At 44.7% G+C, this 16,586-nt stretch overlaps 1 protein-coding gene across 4 annotated transcripts in view; it reads left to right on the top strand.

Moving 5' to 3' along the window:
* LOC144717665 (cytoplasmic polyadenylation element-binding protein 2-like) overlaps positions 1-16,586 on the top strand; it is a 95,763-nt gene that overhangs the window by 40,987 nt on the left and 38,190 nt on the right. For 2 of the 4 annotated variants that reach the window (XM_078593203.1, XM_078593205.1), the window contains one exon: positions 12,200-12,223. The exons of the other annotated variants lie outside the window; for them this stretch is intronic. In XM_078593203.1, the coding sequence (XP_078449329.1) occupies positions 12,200-12,223 (24 nt within the window). The remainder of the gene's footprint in view (positions 1-12,199; positions 12,224-16,586) is intronic. 4 annotated transcript variants of the gene reach the window in all.

The following is a 16,586-nucleotide window of genomic DNA, read 5'->3' as shown; positions in this document are numbered from 1 at the left end:
ATCGAAATGCGATGTTGCCTATCCTGTGCCATATGCCGTTGCGAACGCCACAGTTGGGCGTGCACGCTTTTGGTAGCCAACAACAAAAGCACATTTCTCTGCAGCCACATTGCACACACAGGCTGCACCTTTTGGCCACGGGTTACCATTGTGTCGCCCCCTCCCCCCCAGTACCCGTGCTTTGAGATCCTGAAATGTCTTTTTTTAAAGTTATCCTGCGTTGTTGCCAGCGCTTGGTACCGGCGCTTGGTGCCACATGCGCGCTGTGCCCGGGCATGCCCCCTCTCCGGTCAAACAGGTCCCTGCGGGTCCCCCCCCCCGTTCCTCTTCCGCCCCCCATGTCCATCATGTGACGCATTCTAACGCCGCGCCTTCGTACGCGCTTGCGGTATTTAACTCGGGCGTCGGGGCAATAATTAATTTTGCCGTGCTCGTGAAGAGCAAAGGCGTTTGACCTCGCCATCAAAAAAAAATGCTTCTTTCGATGTGGGTAAAAACCTTGTGCTTAGCAACAGAGTTTCGGCTGTGGCTCTTTCAAGGTCAGTATAACCCTGGGGAGGTGGTGGGATTAGGATTGTTAATATACTCCGAGGCTGAAAGATTATTCGAGATTTTGGTCCCTTGCGTGCAGCAGAGGGCTTGACCTAGCGGATGAAGGCATCAATGTATTATATATTTCTCTTATTATCTTTTTTTTAAAGCTGCCAATCGACGCAGTCATTTTATAAGACGTGACGGCAAAATGTTCTTTCAAAACAATATTCTGCGTGGCGGAGTAAGCTGTGGGCAGGTGCCGACGGACGCCAAACAACTCGCGATGATGACCTGGAGAGGACGGCGCTCGTGTTTGTATTTTCCCAGCCGCGTCCATCAAAAGGCTCTTTCATGTGGCACTAGGGGACGGGGGGGACGCGCGGTGCGAATTTCATGAAAGCGACAGCGGCGCAGCCCCCTCTGTTGTTTCCCAGGGCCCGTAAGGGTCGGGGATGTCCGGTCACGGGGCTACGCTCACTGGTCCTTGCCGATAAGAGCAACGACCCACCCACCCGCTGGCCCTGCACTCGACTCCCATCCCCTTCTGTTCCCGCCCCTTCCCCCCCCCAGCTGACTCTAACCAGCGCCTAACTCGCTCCGAGAGAACGATCCGGGCAGAGAGCTCGCCGCCGGTGCGTCTCCCCTGAGATCGTCTCTGGCTAATTGCGTTGAGCTCTGTCTGCACGGAGCTGACGGGGACGTGCTCCGTCTCCGGATAAATCCTGTGCTTCCTGTTTGCCCGTCGCCGGCCTCGCGCGACGGTTTCTGTGCGCCCTGCACCAAGCCACGGAACGATCCGTCCCTCTAAATCCCCCATAAAGCACAGAACACGCGTAACAGAAAATAGAATGATTGACTGTCTTGTGTCGAGGAACTGCTAGATTAAGGCCTTCCCATGCCGTGTCAGCCATGGCGGTTGTCTGACCAGACGTCAACACGCTTATGGGTGCGGGTTGGTAAAGGGGGTTCCCAGGACTGATTCGTCTGTCACTCACCGCTGTTGTTAGCCATGTGCACTCTATAATGTACGTATCGTGTGTATGGTCATTTATCGGTTTGCGCAGGCAAGACATACTGGAGGGGTCCTGCTTTGGGATATTTAGCAATTTCCTTTTTCAGTATTTTTTCAAATGGAAATGAGATGGGAGAGTTGGAGTCTGTGTGTACATATGGAGATAACACTCATATAAAGCCACGGAGACAAATAGGCTACCTGCTTCCTGTACTGCATTTAGCAGGCACCTCCTTGAATGGCAGGCGTTTATATCATACAGATGTAATCTCTCCATTATCCATCCAACCTGTTATCCCAAGACGCTGGAATACAGGCACGCGTGGCCACTGCGCCATAGTGGTGTCGTTTTAATTAATAGTTAAATACAAGTCTGATGTTGAGTTGTGAGTGTAATGTCGTTAATTGTGGATGGATTGACAATACCCTGCATGGCATGCAGCGCAACGACTAGAGGTGAGAAAATTAACAAAACATTTAAATATCGTATTTTCTGCAAGTACCAAATAAGATATCATAGTAAAATACTAATTTACACTCCTTTTCTCAATCCACTGCTGGATGAAGGCCGCCCCATACCGCATGGGTCATAGGCAGGGAGCATCGACATGAGCATGGAAGAACAGTCCAACAATGGATGTAGCTACACTGCCCTCTGCTGCACGCAAATGTTCTACACTTTTCAAAATGTTATTCCACACGGGGTACTGTATACTGCATATATTTTGTCATCTCATTGTGCATTCACAAACTCCTGCAGACCTATGAAAGTGTAAGTCATGAACCCTACGGGGGAGAGGGAGTGGGTTTGAGGATTGGAAGAAGAAAAAAAACCAGAAGCGCCACCACCCCCCAAAAATGGCTTTTGTCCTCGCACATCTAAGCAAGGTGGGGGGAGAGAAGTGATTGTGGGGAAAAGGCCACAGCAGGGGTGATGTACACCCTCTGGGAATCGCTTCTCAAGTTGCTGGCCCTCTCGATATGGCAGTGCGCTTGCGCAGGAGTGAGCTGAAGCCGGCACAGAGGGGGAGCGGGCCGGCTATCGGTTAACCTTACACCGGCAGCCGCACCTTCTCAATGGCGTATATGCTGATAAATCAATAGGCCACTGACAGATATCCATTACCCTTTCCCATTCGAATTATAAGTAATGATTTGAACCTCCATTGTGAAGTTTGATTGTTATCGCAAGGGACACCCATCTTACAACGCGGCATCGGCGGTATGCCCTGACCGGCGTAATACCCGGCACCGATGATATGTGGAGAAGAGCTGTCGGTGCAGGTTTAATTGCCTGCAAGATAACTTTTGGTGGATAGGAGGTCAGATGAGATCCGATGCATTCTGGGTGATGTGGTCATAGAAACGGGTGTGACACCGGAGTTAACAAGAAAGATGTTTTTTGGCTGATTGGCTCAAAATTGCTAACTTATTGATCACAAAGGGCTTTATTTGTAAGCTTTGAAGTTGGGTAACTGTATACATTTTAAACTAAGGCTTGTATTTCCTCGGAGGTCTAAGGTTACCCGACTAATTTAATTGCCCTTTAACCTTCTGGCAGTCTCTCTCTGGTTCTAATGAGACCACGTGTATCAATATCTGCTTATTTCGGCTAGTCCGAAGCTTGTACGCTCACACACTCATTTTGCTAAAGTATGAGGTGTTTTATTTCTATTTCCATTCTTACAAAACAAATGTGTGTGTCAATTTTCCTAATCCTTACCAGCTTGGGTAAAATACTTTTGGAGTTAGTCATTTGCGAAATAAAACCAATCGTGGAATATGTATTTTAGGTATTTTTCTTGTAAAATCTTGAGACATCAAATTGGCTCTGGGAAACGCATATCGCTATAAGCTGATTGACAGTGATCAAGACTGTGATGCAATAGCAGCCAAAGAACAGAACATTCCTGGGAGGATAACCACAGCAGAGATGGAGATGATTAGATGAGCTGTGAGCACGAGCAAACTGGGATTCTATCACGACTGAGGGGATGGCTATGACGTGGTCAGGCCTTCATCCAGCAGTGGATAGTTCACGACGACATCTTCGTCAGAAGTGCAATCTTTGCCTCGGCACTGAAAACGTATATAATCAACCAACGCCCTTGCTTCATTTGAAAAAAAAGTTTTTCCTTCAACATTTTTTTTGTGAACTCTAAACGGTAGTGAAATTTGGAAATCATTTTCCACAGCTGCCTGGGGAGTGTTGGCGTTTATTCGTATAATTTAGCAATGTGGTGGAAGAGCGGGCTTTGCCGCACACGCGCGTCTGGCCGGGACCTAAAACAGGGTTTGAAAAATCCTATTTGGCCTCTCGTTTGTCCGTGACACGGGCGGCCCCTGGCTAAAGATTGCTTTCCGAGATGAACCGTGCTGTGCGGCGAGCGCGGACGTCGTCCGTGGGCGTTTGCCACGTGCGAGCACTGGAACATTGTGTGGCTGTGTCTTTGTGGCCCCATTAGCTTGTAAGTGTCACATTGACCTGTGTTGACTTTATTCCTGTACCGCCTTTTATGAACAGAAGCTTGTTGTGTGGACTCTTACGCTCGTGCAATGCGTACGTTTTGTGCGCTTGCTGCTGGTCTGATTTATTTTTGTTTTTGCTTAATGGAATATGTGTAAAAGTTGTCAGCTTTCGCGACCAAAATTATCCATAAAGTAAATTTTTTTGGGTTAGATCACGTAAATATAAATGTGTCGTTAATCCCACCACCACCCGACAGCCAATGAGTAAGGTTTGTTATGTAAAGGTTGTCTGCATGATTGTATCAGGCAAAGCAATAAAAACAACATGGTGATATATGCATGGTTTTATTTATGCAGGGTTTAATTTCTCCGTTAACATTTTCCTGGGTTACTGATAATAGTCGACTGGAGAAGGCACGTAAGTGACTAGTAGCCACAGCCATAGTGAGGGATATACTGGATGTGGTGTGCCAGGTGCAGACGTTTGTTCCTGGTAATTTGCACGGACAGACCAAGCTGAAATGAATCCCTCGGTACATGCAAGTGTATGTATATGTGTATGTACATGCCCTGTGCAGTGATTAGCGCACTGCTACAAACCCGACGACCAAAGTTAGTCCCGCTTTTGACCAACATGGGTGACAAATATATCTGAACCGGTGCTGTCTCCCCAAGATCGACTCTTTTGAATGAGTCCTGTTCCTGGTCTGTGTAAACATCAGCGCCACCCACCCCCTGATTTGCCGTCCAGGCCGTCGTAGGCGCTCGCTAACAGCACTTGCCCCAACAGACTATTCAAGACTATATGGGTTATCTTTGTCTTTATACAAGTGAAGCCTTATTGGAGAGAGGGAGGCACACATCTATCCTGAGTCCCGTCATTTGTTTACTGGCTCTGCGTCGGAGACATTTTTTCCACGCAGCCTCAAAAATTACAGAAGTCTTGGGGTTTGCGTTATCCTAAGATGGCCTGGTGCCAGGTCTGTTGAGAGGTGTTATGGGGGAAAGATTTACTTCCATGCACTTAATGCCAAACTGCATGGGATGGCTTTCATTTCCTTGTTTGGCTAAAGACTTGGATTTCCTTAAATGTTGCCTAAATTATGTTACACTTTGTTCAATAATAAAACAAATATTATATTCGTAATGTTGTGGTGGAGGATAGTTTTAAAACTAAAATGACGCTATTGTTATTTACCAAATGCACCACGTTATAATATTGACGAGCTGTAGAGATAAATTAGTGGCCAATGTGTTATAAACGTAACATTGGGGTGTACATGTGCGCATACATAGCCACTTCCTCCCCCCCCCATCAAAGTGGAGAATTACTGTTTGATTAATGGTGTTTTCATTAGAAATTCGGTGCCGAATTTCCAATAACATGATATTTCATATACATGTGTGTGTGTGTACCTTATAAGAAATATTTATGTACACTTTGTTATTTCTTTCTCCTCCAGAAGACTCCTGCTTCCCTTGTTCAACTTGCCAAACATTACAGAGGGGGGAAATGTCTTGGAGATGTGGAATGTGGGCCCTGGAAAAGGAAAGAGAATTGTGATCCTCCTCACGTCCTGTTTCAAAGACCCGTGCGCTCGCTCACGCTCGCTCGCGCGCACGCACGCACAGCGAATAGCCACAGTCGCAACACACAATTGGGTCATCATCTCCTCAGCAGGAGGTTCTACATACATAGTGAATACACACACAGAGACAATGATCCCCCGTGTAGCCTGCGTAGACCGTTGGGGCAAGTGCGGTTTGGCGAGCACAGCGCTCTAGGGTCCTCATTTTAGGTCGAGTCAACCTGTGGGAGGCCGAGAGACCGGTTTCAGATGGTGATCCTTTGGTGTTGACCGTGAGCTGGAATTGAACTCGAGTCGCCGGGTTTGCAGCTCGGTAGTGCGCTAACCGTTGCACTAGCGTAAGGCGTGTGCGCACATGCACACGCAGACAGTCATGCGCGCGCACATACGGTCGCGCGCACGGTTGCCTGCGCGAAAGCTGAGAAACGCACGTGTGCGCGTGTCGTTTCATGCGCTTGGCGCCCAGCACAGCCCTGGACACGTGCGTTCCGACCGGGCTATTTATTTGGCATCCCTGCATTTTGGCCAACGAACGGTTGCACGTGTGCAAGTCGAGACCTGAAGGTTGCGCGCAGTCTTACCGATAATGCTCGTGGGATAAAATTAAATAATCTGCATGCTCGCTCACAAAAACACTTACGCGCCCGTCCTTTTTGCCATATATAGTCGGCTGGGGCCAGTGCTGTTTATCACGTACCTATTAAGGCTGACGTGAAACACGAAAATGCCGTATGACCAGCGCCATGCTCGGCTGTCTTTGTCTCCCCAGTGCCGATGTTTAACATACCACATCAGGTGCTTATTTTGGGCCAAGTCAATCTGGGGTAGCACCAGGTCAGGTTCAGCCGCTGGTGGTATGCACTCAGGAATTGAACCTGGGTTGTTGAGATTCTAGTACAGTGTATTAATAATAATGTCCTTTGTTTTTAATTCACGATAATTAAAACAGTGCCCTTTATTGATATTCACCAAAACCATTAATGTTTTAGTGAATAACAAGATTATTTTTCAGGAGGGTCTGTATTGGGATGTTTAGACAATTCCGTTTTAGACTGTGTGGCTTCGTTTGGGAGCAAACGAGAGTACCCGAACAAAACCCACATATATGCACGGGAGAAAAACATTCAAAGCTTTGTGCAATAGATTCAGGAATCTCTTCCTGTTTTGCCATGTCCTGGTCACCTCCCATCCCAAGCCTCGCCACTGTCACCAATCCCTACACACACTGGCACATCTTTTGTAAGCCCAAAGACAGATCTAGATTCTTCCAAGAGGCTTTAGTCTGCTGGTGCAAGTGCTGCTTGCAAGAACCTATTATGGATAGGACTCCAAACAAGGGGATGTTTTAGCCGGCACAATGCCTGGTTGCCTTTGTCTCATATTCTTAGGTTTTTTCGGTAAAGGCACGTAGGTAAAAAATTTAAATTAATAAAAGTAAAATTTAAATAAAATAAAAATCACGACGTTTCGGAGGCAACACCACGTTTCGGAGGCAACACAAGTCTTCAGGTGGAACCGTCACAGCACGATAGCTGTATCACTGGATTCAGCTATCGTGCTGTGACGGTTCCACCTGAAGACGGAAGCTTGTGTTGCCTCCGAAACGTCGTGATTTTTATTTTACTTTTATTAATTTTAATTTTTTACCTACGTGACTTTACCGAAAAAAACCTAAGAATATGAATCCTTGCAGTCACGAAAGCTTCAAATCTAGAATTAATGCCTTTGTCTCCCCAGTGCTGATGCTTACACACACCACACCAATTTACTCGATAAAAGCTGAATTGACATTGGGAAGGAATAGGACCATTTTCGATGTCACCACTGCCGCTCACCATGGCCGGAGAATCAAAGTGCCGTCACCTGGTTCGTAGCGCAGTGAGCTGCTATTGACCGCTCCAGTCACTCCACGCGCACACACGCGCTCGTGCTCGCCACACAAGCACGTACACGCACACGGGAGACGTGGAGAACTCTGGAGCTTGACGTATCTCTCAAATTCGGACCCCCGTTGTTTTCGCAGGTGCATAGGCAGTGGGCCTGGAGAGTGAATACGGTCAAATTTATTAGTGGGAGGGGGGAAAAGAATATTGCAAATTGGCAGTTACACGCATTGCGTGCTGGGACGTTGCTGCGGTGCATTGAATTAAAGTGGAAGATGAGCTTTGTTTAGTATTTCTTTTGTTTCTCACGTTGTCACTTCGACTGGTAAGCGTAGTATCGTTCACAAATGCTTGACATGATAGCCATAGAAACGTCTTGACAACAGGGCAGGGGGAGAGGCAAAAAAACCACTCGGTAAACATCAGAGTTCAACGCGAGAATAGAATTGGTCTCGGAGGTCATTTCCGAATGTTTGACTTTGCAGCCGAAGCCGTTATTAACTATCGGGCGAGTTCCTCCTTTGCGCCATTGTCTCCTGCCGCGCGGACGGTAACTTGATCATTGCGGCGTTAAGTCTGGGAGTATGGGCTGCGAGGTGGGGGAAATGCGTGGGTACCTCGCTCATACGTTCTCCTCCGTTCAATGTCACTTGAAGGTGACCGGTGCCTCTGTCTGCACCGTTGCTGCAGCTTGGGTTTAAACCAGACAACCTTGAGTGAGTTTTCACGAAAATCAGGCTGATCAGCAAGGTCGTGGTTGTGGGTTTTAAAAAACGCGAAGGTTGCTTTTGATTTTCTTCATTGCATATTGCCGGATTGAATAAATGCAATCTATCTTCGGCATATTTACCTATCTTCATATGTAGCTATGCGTCTATGTCTGTCGTAGTAATAATAATAAGAATATGCTTTGTTTATTTACTAATTTGTTTATTCACAATGGAAACAATTCTTTGTAAAATTAATATATCCTGCCAACAAGAAACATGTTTGATAATATTAAAGGTGCTGACATTAATAATGCTTCTATAATAAATAATACATTGTGCACTATTGCCATCTGCCGTTGTTCCAATATCATCCCAGTGTGCTGACGTCACACAATTGACGCATTGTGCCGCGGCTCGGGGTCATGCGCGGAGTGCTGACGCACTATGCAAACATTGCCTCGAATACAAATACAACTTTCTGGGAAATTATTAGACAAACTGGAGCAGCGCTAATTGCAACTTGATGCAGGAGTCTTGCATGCCCATTGCATCCCAATAACAATGTCTTGAGGGGCTTTTTAGCTTGTGTGCAGTGATTCATTTTTTTCGCGTTGTTCTTATTGGTATGTTGAACACATTCGACGACTATCTAGAAATTTTACTTAAAAATTCATTGCGGTTACAATTCACATGTGCAGGATATCAAATGTACTCAGAAGCAGCATTGATTTTTTTTGCAGTAACAGCTTGCCAGTTGTAAATTTCATTAACGTGGCATCAATTGCGACCACATTTTTGCACGCACGCCCTTAAAACCTCATTCTGAATAAATGAATTAATGGTAGGATTATGTTCACGAAAATCCATACAAATATTTTATAAAATATGACCCGCAACCCAATCTCCTTAAAATATATATAATTTTTTCCCGGAGTGATATTTTTTTTGTGGATGGGGAGGACAAACAATTGGTTAAGCACAGAAAGATATGGAGCCCTGCTCAAATCCTGCAGGGCCAGGGGATAATATGGACACATGCTGCACCTTAATTCTGTGCCCTCCCGCACGCAAGGACCTGGCATTTAGCAGAGCTCGCTCCGGCGCTTTTATCAGGCGGCGCCAGACTGTCTTGTCTCTGAGCGAGCCGGGTTTTGTGGGTGGAAAGAGGGTGGAAGCGAGGGGATGGGGTGGGGGGGCTCACTGGCTCTGGTGGTGGTGGTGGCGGTGATGGTAAATAATCTGCACGCCCTTCAGTTGGGAGGAGGCCGCAACGTGCGGAATAATACAGCGGCGGCGTGGGCGGCAAATCCCAGCGGCGTTGGGGATCAGCCACCGTCGTCGCTGCAGCCGAGCATGACTCGCATCGCAGATTTGCCCTCTCTGCCGCAGAATTGGAGGGGAGAAAAAATATAAAGAAATAAAACTGTCCCCCCCCCCCCCGCGCACGTATCCCGCCGGCTGTGCCCTCGTCGCGACGATCCGTGTCGACAATTTTGTGTCGAACACACGACTTTGTAAATCTCAATTCCCATTCCGTTTTTGCCGTCAACGGGGATATTTATTATTAATTCGAGAATTTTTTTGGCGAATTGCATTGCCGTGCAAAATGGAAAGTTGTTTGCGCGACGTTGCTCCGTGCGTTTCTCAGCGCGCGGTAATCTTTAATTGGAATGTGCGGCGCAGTCTAATTCCGTTTGTGGAATTTCGTTGCCGAAGCAAGATTGACTTATTTGTATGTTGCAAATGCATTAGCATAGTATGCAGTTACTACCTCTCCGTATTTTGATAGTGCGCTGTTCGTTGAAAGCAGGACCCAATTTTTTCATGAATGTAAACCCAAGTACTTTCAGCACATTTCCCGTAACGCACTATTAAGTAGTGTTTACCTTGGAAGCATGAACGCTGCTTTGGGAGCAGCGTGTCGATGGACGAGCCAAAATAGTCCGATCGAAAAAATTTTCTATTCTACTTTATCCTGTGATTCTGGAACATATTTTAGTTTTGCCAGTTTAATCCCCTGCTGATAATCGGCAACAATATTTGTTGTTGTTCTTTACTGTACTGGTTATATTACTAAATTGACACGTTGCAGCTGCTGGAAATAAATAACTGCCATTCATATGAACTACACGGGAACTAATAGGATTTCGAATTTCCAAATCGTTTTGTAGCATTGTAAGATTTTCTCTGGTAAATTGGATGCCCTTGAAGAGCTTTACTATTTTATTGGAGGCTCGCCTGTACTTTTAACTTAATGAGAATGTCACCGCTGCAGGTTTAACGGAAGCCGATAAGGGAGGTTTGGGACAGTTCCCTGAGCCCAGCCAGTGACGTTTGTCCGGTTCTTTCGGTGAAAAACCCGACGCTTGGCCCTGGTTCTGTCGCTCGCTCCATTCCGTAAAGCGGGGAAAAAATAGCAATGCTCTCTGGCCGGTCGAGGGCAGAAGCATTCGAAATTCTGGCGTGCGCCGCCGCGGGTTCCGGATGAATTGATGCATTAGGTGGCAAGAAGTGCAGGTGACGCAGGCTGTTTACTCTCCACCCGGATTCCCAGATAATCCACTTGAGAGTCTGGCGATTGGTCTCCCGCTATCCCTCTCACCCGCACTCCCACCTGCACCCCCTCCCCCACCACCACATCACTGGCGACATGGTTGAGGAATCCAGAACGTGCGCTCGAGATTTTTATCGCTTCGCGCGTCAGGACTCGTTACCTTTGCGGGACGAGACCGCGATGCTTTCACTTTCGTTTGTCTTGGGCGTTGAGTTTGTGCTCGTTGTGATTTTGGACGGGCCGACCGACGGCCTCTTGACGTCCCCCCACCACCCACCTCGGTTTGGATTTTTTTCATTCAGCGGGTGGTTTGTGAGACCATCGTAATAAGCCCTCTTGGGTGAGCAAGGAGTGGTAAAATCTCCTTGGCGTTTAAAAATGCAAAAACGTGCAAACGGATCGCACTTTTCTTCGACATTCCAACTTGACCAAGCTTGATATGTCAAGGAAATAATGTACATTGCATTTTTATTTTCATGGAGATGTGAATTATACACTATGTTATGTAATGTTTGAGGTTAAAAAGTTCATCCTTTTACATTTTACATATGTACTTTAGGATGTGATTGCTTCATGCATTACAAAACACTGGTTTGGAAAATTCCGACTTTCAGATATGCTGATCTTTCAGGTATTTCCTCTTAGCCGAATAAAAATGCAAGTGCCTTGTAAATGACACATTCATCAGTCACCCTTAAAGTAACAAATCTTCTGAGGTCGCAGCCAAGAAATGTATTGCAAGACCCGTGTTGTCTGAAGGACAGAGCAATATTTCGTTTAAAAAAAATATCATTCAAACGCCTACAACAGCTGCTCTTAGCGGTCCACGACCCTCTCGCAGGATCTCCGCTTGACATGTGACGTTACTTAAAGCAGTTCACTGCGTTATTTAATGTTGGATAAGGGGCGCTACCCTGCAAATATTTGTTTAATGCTCTCATTACAGTGCGTGGTTAATGCAAAATGTTAAACACTGAACTTTGCTCCGTTTCGCTTTTTGTGTTCTGGAAGGGGTGGTTTTGGCGAGATGTGCTTTAGCAGGGCACTACTTGCAGGTCCATCCTCGTAAACCCTGGAGGCAGAGTTAATTGGGTATAAGCCATACACCTCTCTCTTTCTGTGCGCTGCCTGGAAAGACGGGCCGTGCGCTAGCTTCCCTTTTGGGACAAGCCGCCCCCGCAGCTCATTACACTGCAGATTACGGCCGGTGCAAGCGAAACAGCCACTTGCGCAGGTCTTGAAGAAGAATACGCAGGCTGGTTCGGCGCACAGGGGGAGGTGGGAGGTGGTGGGGTGGCCAGCCGTACATATGCACACACGCAATGTATGTAACCCCTTGTCATGGTGTCTCTGTAAAAACGGATATAAAATGTCCCGTGAAATAACAGAGAGGGGAGAGCGTTAACGTGAACGTACCCAACTGTGATGTCTCTTCTCGTTACATGCAGCAAGGAGTTATGGCAGAAGACGAGGTACTGTAAATTGTTTATTTGTCCTTTTTTTGCCACGGCTCTCAATCTCTAATCCTGCATGTATCTGTGATTTGTTTTTATTTGTTGATGTATTAATTTGTTAATGGTCTTGTATCATTTATTTATTCTTATCGTTGTCACTTTACTTTCCGCCGCCCTCTTTACAAAGTGGTGGACCCGCTGTGTTGAATCACGTCGTGCTGCTGCTGGGTTAAGCCACGGCTGGCTGTGCGTGATTCAACAACCCCCTCCCCTCTGATCCAATCGCAAGCTTTGCTGCCTTTCCACCTGCCGCTTCTACATCCTTACCACAGTGATATTTTACCTTTGCTGCCACGGAAATTGTATCACACGCTGGCTGTATTGATTAAACACGGGACGGTAATAATAATTTCGACCAAGAGAAATGATGTGCGGGTGAGCCGTTATTTGCGAAAAGGAACAAATCCCATTGAGGGCTTTTAAAAAACGGAGCTTCTAGGATTCATTCGAGCTGGGATTTTTTTAAATCACTATCACTTAAGATCTCCCGGTTCGAGTCATAAAGTAGTCATGGGAGAAAATTGGAATCTGATATGTGTAGGGTTGTTTCGATCTCTCAGATGTAAATGTAGAACACACAGATGGAATCTGGTCTCCGTTTTGGTAATTGGAGTCTGTAATATAACGTTTAATCAGTAAATGTCCCTTATAGATGCATTGTTTTAAAATGTGCAACTTGTGAAAAATAATGTCACGGATGGTTAACTCCGTAAAGTGTAAAAGCCACTAGATTATATTCAGTCTAAATTCGTACATTAGTGCAGAAAAAATAATAATCAAAACCATCTTAGGTTGATTTTTGGAAAAGTATTTAATCAATTGGCTTCTTTTTGTTTGCTTTATTGACTACTTGTGTTGTGGTCATTGCAAACATGATGCCTTGAATAAAGGTGTCAGTTTTGTACCAGTTAAAAGGGTAAAAACCTACCATTATATTTTGCCACTGGTGAAAGAGATCTCATAGTGCAATTGGCTTCAATCTGTGCAAACTACTCCAAGAGGTTATCTCAAGGGAAAAAAAAAAATATCTTCACATTTTTCTACCAAACTTGAGTCACGTGTGATATAAGCCAAAGGAGCCTATCTCTGTTTGATTGGGCTGTCATGATTTTTTTAGCAGATTTGTCCCCCGGGGTTCGTAGGCCATTAAGTAACTTAACCTGCCTTGTCTTTCAACAAAGGTGCAGACAGGCAAGATTAACATTTACTTTACACGGTTTAATTCTGTCTAAAGTGCTGTGTAATGGTGAACAAAATTGCGGCCGCCGTTTGATTGCTTACCTTGGTAATTCACGATATAAAATATAAATCTAGTTTGTAAAAAAAAACCTGGTAAATTTGTTTACACAATAGTGCATAATTTGCAAATGTGGTGTGATTTTTGGAATATCTAATTTATGTAAATTGAGCAAAATCGCAGTGTTGTGAGGTGAGCTTAATTTTCCATGCATTGTAAATTCCGCGCACACCTGTGTGTTGGGCATTGCTGACAGAAGGGCTAAATCAACAGAACACGCCACTGAATAATGAACCATAATTTCTCGACGTTATTTTGATAACCTTTTGAATGTACCAGCTGCTTTAGCTTGATACAGTCCTTTGTGTATGATTCTTGACCCACAGATGTGTTGAAAATCAAATGAATTGCAGGGGCCCTTTAAATTAATGTATACTTGTAAAGCAAGATTGCTGTACCAGGGTTGAAACAAAACAAAATTAGGTTTAACGTCAATCAAACATTTCATGATAACTAAATGTTGACCCGCTGATTAACAATTAAACATCTCAATGTTCGTCCCAAATTAAAAGAAAAATGTTACAGTTATGATGGGAACAAATACCGTTGTTGACCTCTTTATAAATTTGTTCAGCTCCGCTCATTGTCGCCACAACACATTTGTATTCCTTGGAGGTCCGAAGGCAAGCCCAGCCCCGATTGAGTCCGTAAAACCTTTCGGCAGTCATTTTGAATTCAATGACGCGACGATTGTCAATATTTCCTCATTCATGTAGAAAAATAATATAGCACATTTTTAAATGTTCGTGTAAATAAGACATGTTAGTAATTACACGAAACAAAAATAGTACGTACAAATGGATGATGCGTTTGTAACGTTTTTATACGTCAAATGCTGCCTTCCAACGTTCGGTCTGTCTTATAGCATTTAACTCTATGCCAAGTATCATTATTATTCTTGGGAATGTAGTGATTCATCGATTAATATTGACTCTAACACATGTATCCAGTCATGTGTGTCAGAATCGATCGCTCTTTCTAATTCATACATGCTTAAGCTGCTAGATTCTACGTGACCCACAAACAAAAGGACGAATCAATTCATAAATCGAATTGTGACCTCACATCAAGAAAATGAATTGACTCCATGAAAATATTAAATTGTTACATCCCTAATAATTTTTTTTTATCTTGTCAACTTGGTAAAGCAGTTTAACACGTAGGCTTTCGCGACCAATATTATTCATGATCAACATTTTTGGGTTTAGATCGCGTTATTTATAAATGTGTCGTAACCCTCCACCACCCGACACGGCCAATCAGCAAAAAAGTGTCACGTTGACAAAAGACAAATAGTTCACAGCTTTAGCCCACCGGTGTGTTGAAGCGTGAAACCACAACATTTACAATTTGAGTATGACGTTTCGCTGGTAAAGCAGGCCACAAAATAGCCAGTAGAAGGGGCTCACGAGTGGAGGGCCTGTCCACCAAGCAATTGTGAGCACGTGCAATTGCAGGCCTACGCCTTTATTTTTCCCCACACTGATCGTGAAACATGAGGAATGTAGGGGGGCACCACCGGGTTAGTTAGGGCTTGTGTTTCCCCGTCTGCTTTGTTGAGGCGTCATTGGCGCCGGCATCCCGGGCTTGTCCTGTGCCGCTCACTTTGTCCCCCCCCCCCGCGCGTATCCGCGAGTGGGTGCTCCGCTGGGCGCGATGAAGCGTGGCAGGATGGAGGAGGAGGAGGCTGCATCATCGGGTTTTAGCAATCGGCAGAGGGCGTCGGCAATTGGTCCTGTGAACTCGAGCCTCGGTTCTAATTGACTGCCCGACGAAGCTATCGGAATTGCGATCCAAAATTTAATGAACCCCTCCCGACGCCCTGATTGCACTCGCCCGATGCGTAATTGCTGCCGGCGTTGCGCAAGTTGCCTAGAATGATTGCTTGCAATTTATTCTTAGCATTTTGTGGTTGATGTATTTGTTTCTTTAAATGTTTTGGCAAATACATAATTTTTGTGGACGTTTTTATATACACGATATATATACGGTATAAATATATACACAACACTGCCTTAATAATTTTTCATAACTTAAACGGTGCAAAAAAAATACAGCTTGGTAATGCAATGTATTAAAATTACAATTTTGCACAATTGTTGCGTAATTATGGTGCGGTAAATGTGGGCGAAATTTTTAATTGAAAGCTACAATTTAAATTTGTGTTCGATTTACTTTTATATGAATTTATGTTTTGATGGATTTTTTGATAACTTGTATTCTAATTCATTTGTGGCTTGCACTCTATCTATGAAATCTAGTAAGAGCGCTACTTGTTTTTGGTTTTACTTTTTACAAACCAGCATTATACATATGATCCATGCAGCCTGATACAGGGGGTTTCAAAACATCTGAAACTTTCAAAGGGAATTCAGAGGAAATGTGATATTCCCAGCAGATATTATTGGCATCCTTAATGGAATCTTAAGTTACTCCAGGAATAAAAAATATACCCTATTACGTCTAATTGCATTTGTCTTTATATGCATATTGGAATCGTTTCAGCGTTCACCACTGGTAGGCTCCTGCTGGTTTGGTAACACCGTGGGGTGTACTTGTTTAGGCAGTGCAAGTGGGATTGCTTGCAGTAGTTGTTTGTGTATTTATGTAGACCTGGTTAAACAGGGTTTTTGTTTAAACTGAAGGAGAGCCATAACGGAAATGTTTCGCTGACAGTCCCACATCCGCGCACCCCACTTGGCCCTTGTCAGATAGGAAGTCATCAGTGGGTTGTATGGGGTTCCAGTCAATTTAGTGTGCGTGTGTGTACATTTAGCCGAGTGCAGATATTTGCCTCAAATTGTATCATCATTTTCATGTATGTTAATGTTTAAAAAAAGTTTTGGACAAATTGGTTGAAAATAATTTACAACCGTATTTCTGCATTAAAATGTATGTTCAAATAAATACTGAAAATAAAGCTTCCATTATACACAATTTATAGTTTACTGAAGACATTTGTAATTCATTGTTACACAACTGAATCATTAGCAAAACAACTACAGTAATTAAATATTGAGCACG

The sequence above is a fragment of the Lampetra planeri genome, chromosome 4 (genome assembly GCF_965212315.1).
Source record: "Lampetra planeri chromosome 4, kcLamPlan1.2.h2, whole genome shotgun sequence".
Taxonomy (NCBI): domain Eukaryota; kingdom Metazoa; phylum Chordata; class Hyperoartia; order Petromyzontiformes; family Petromyzontidae; genus Lampetra; species Lampetra planeri.
Note: the sequence above shows the minus strand (reverse complement) of the source record. Positions and strands in the feature narration are given on the sequence as shown.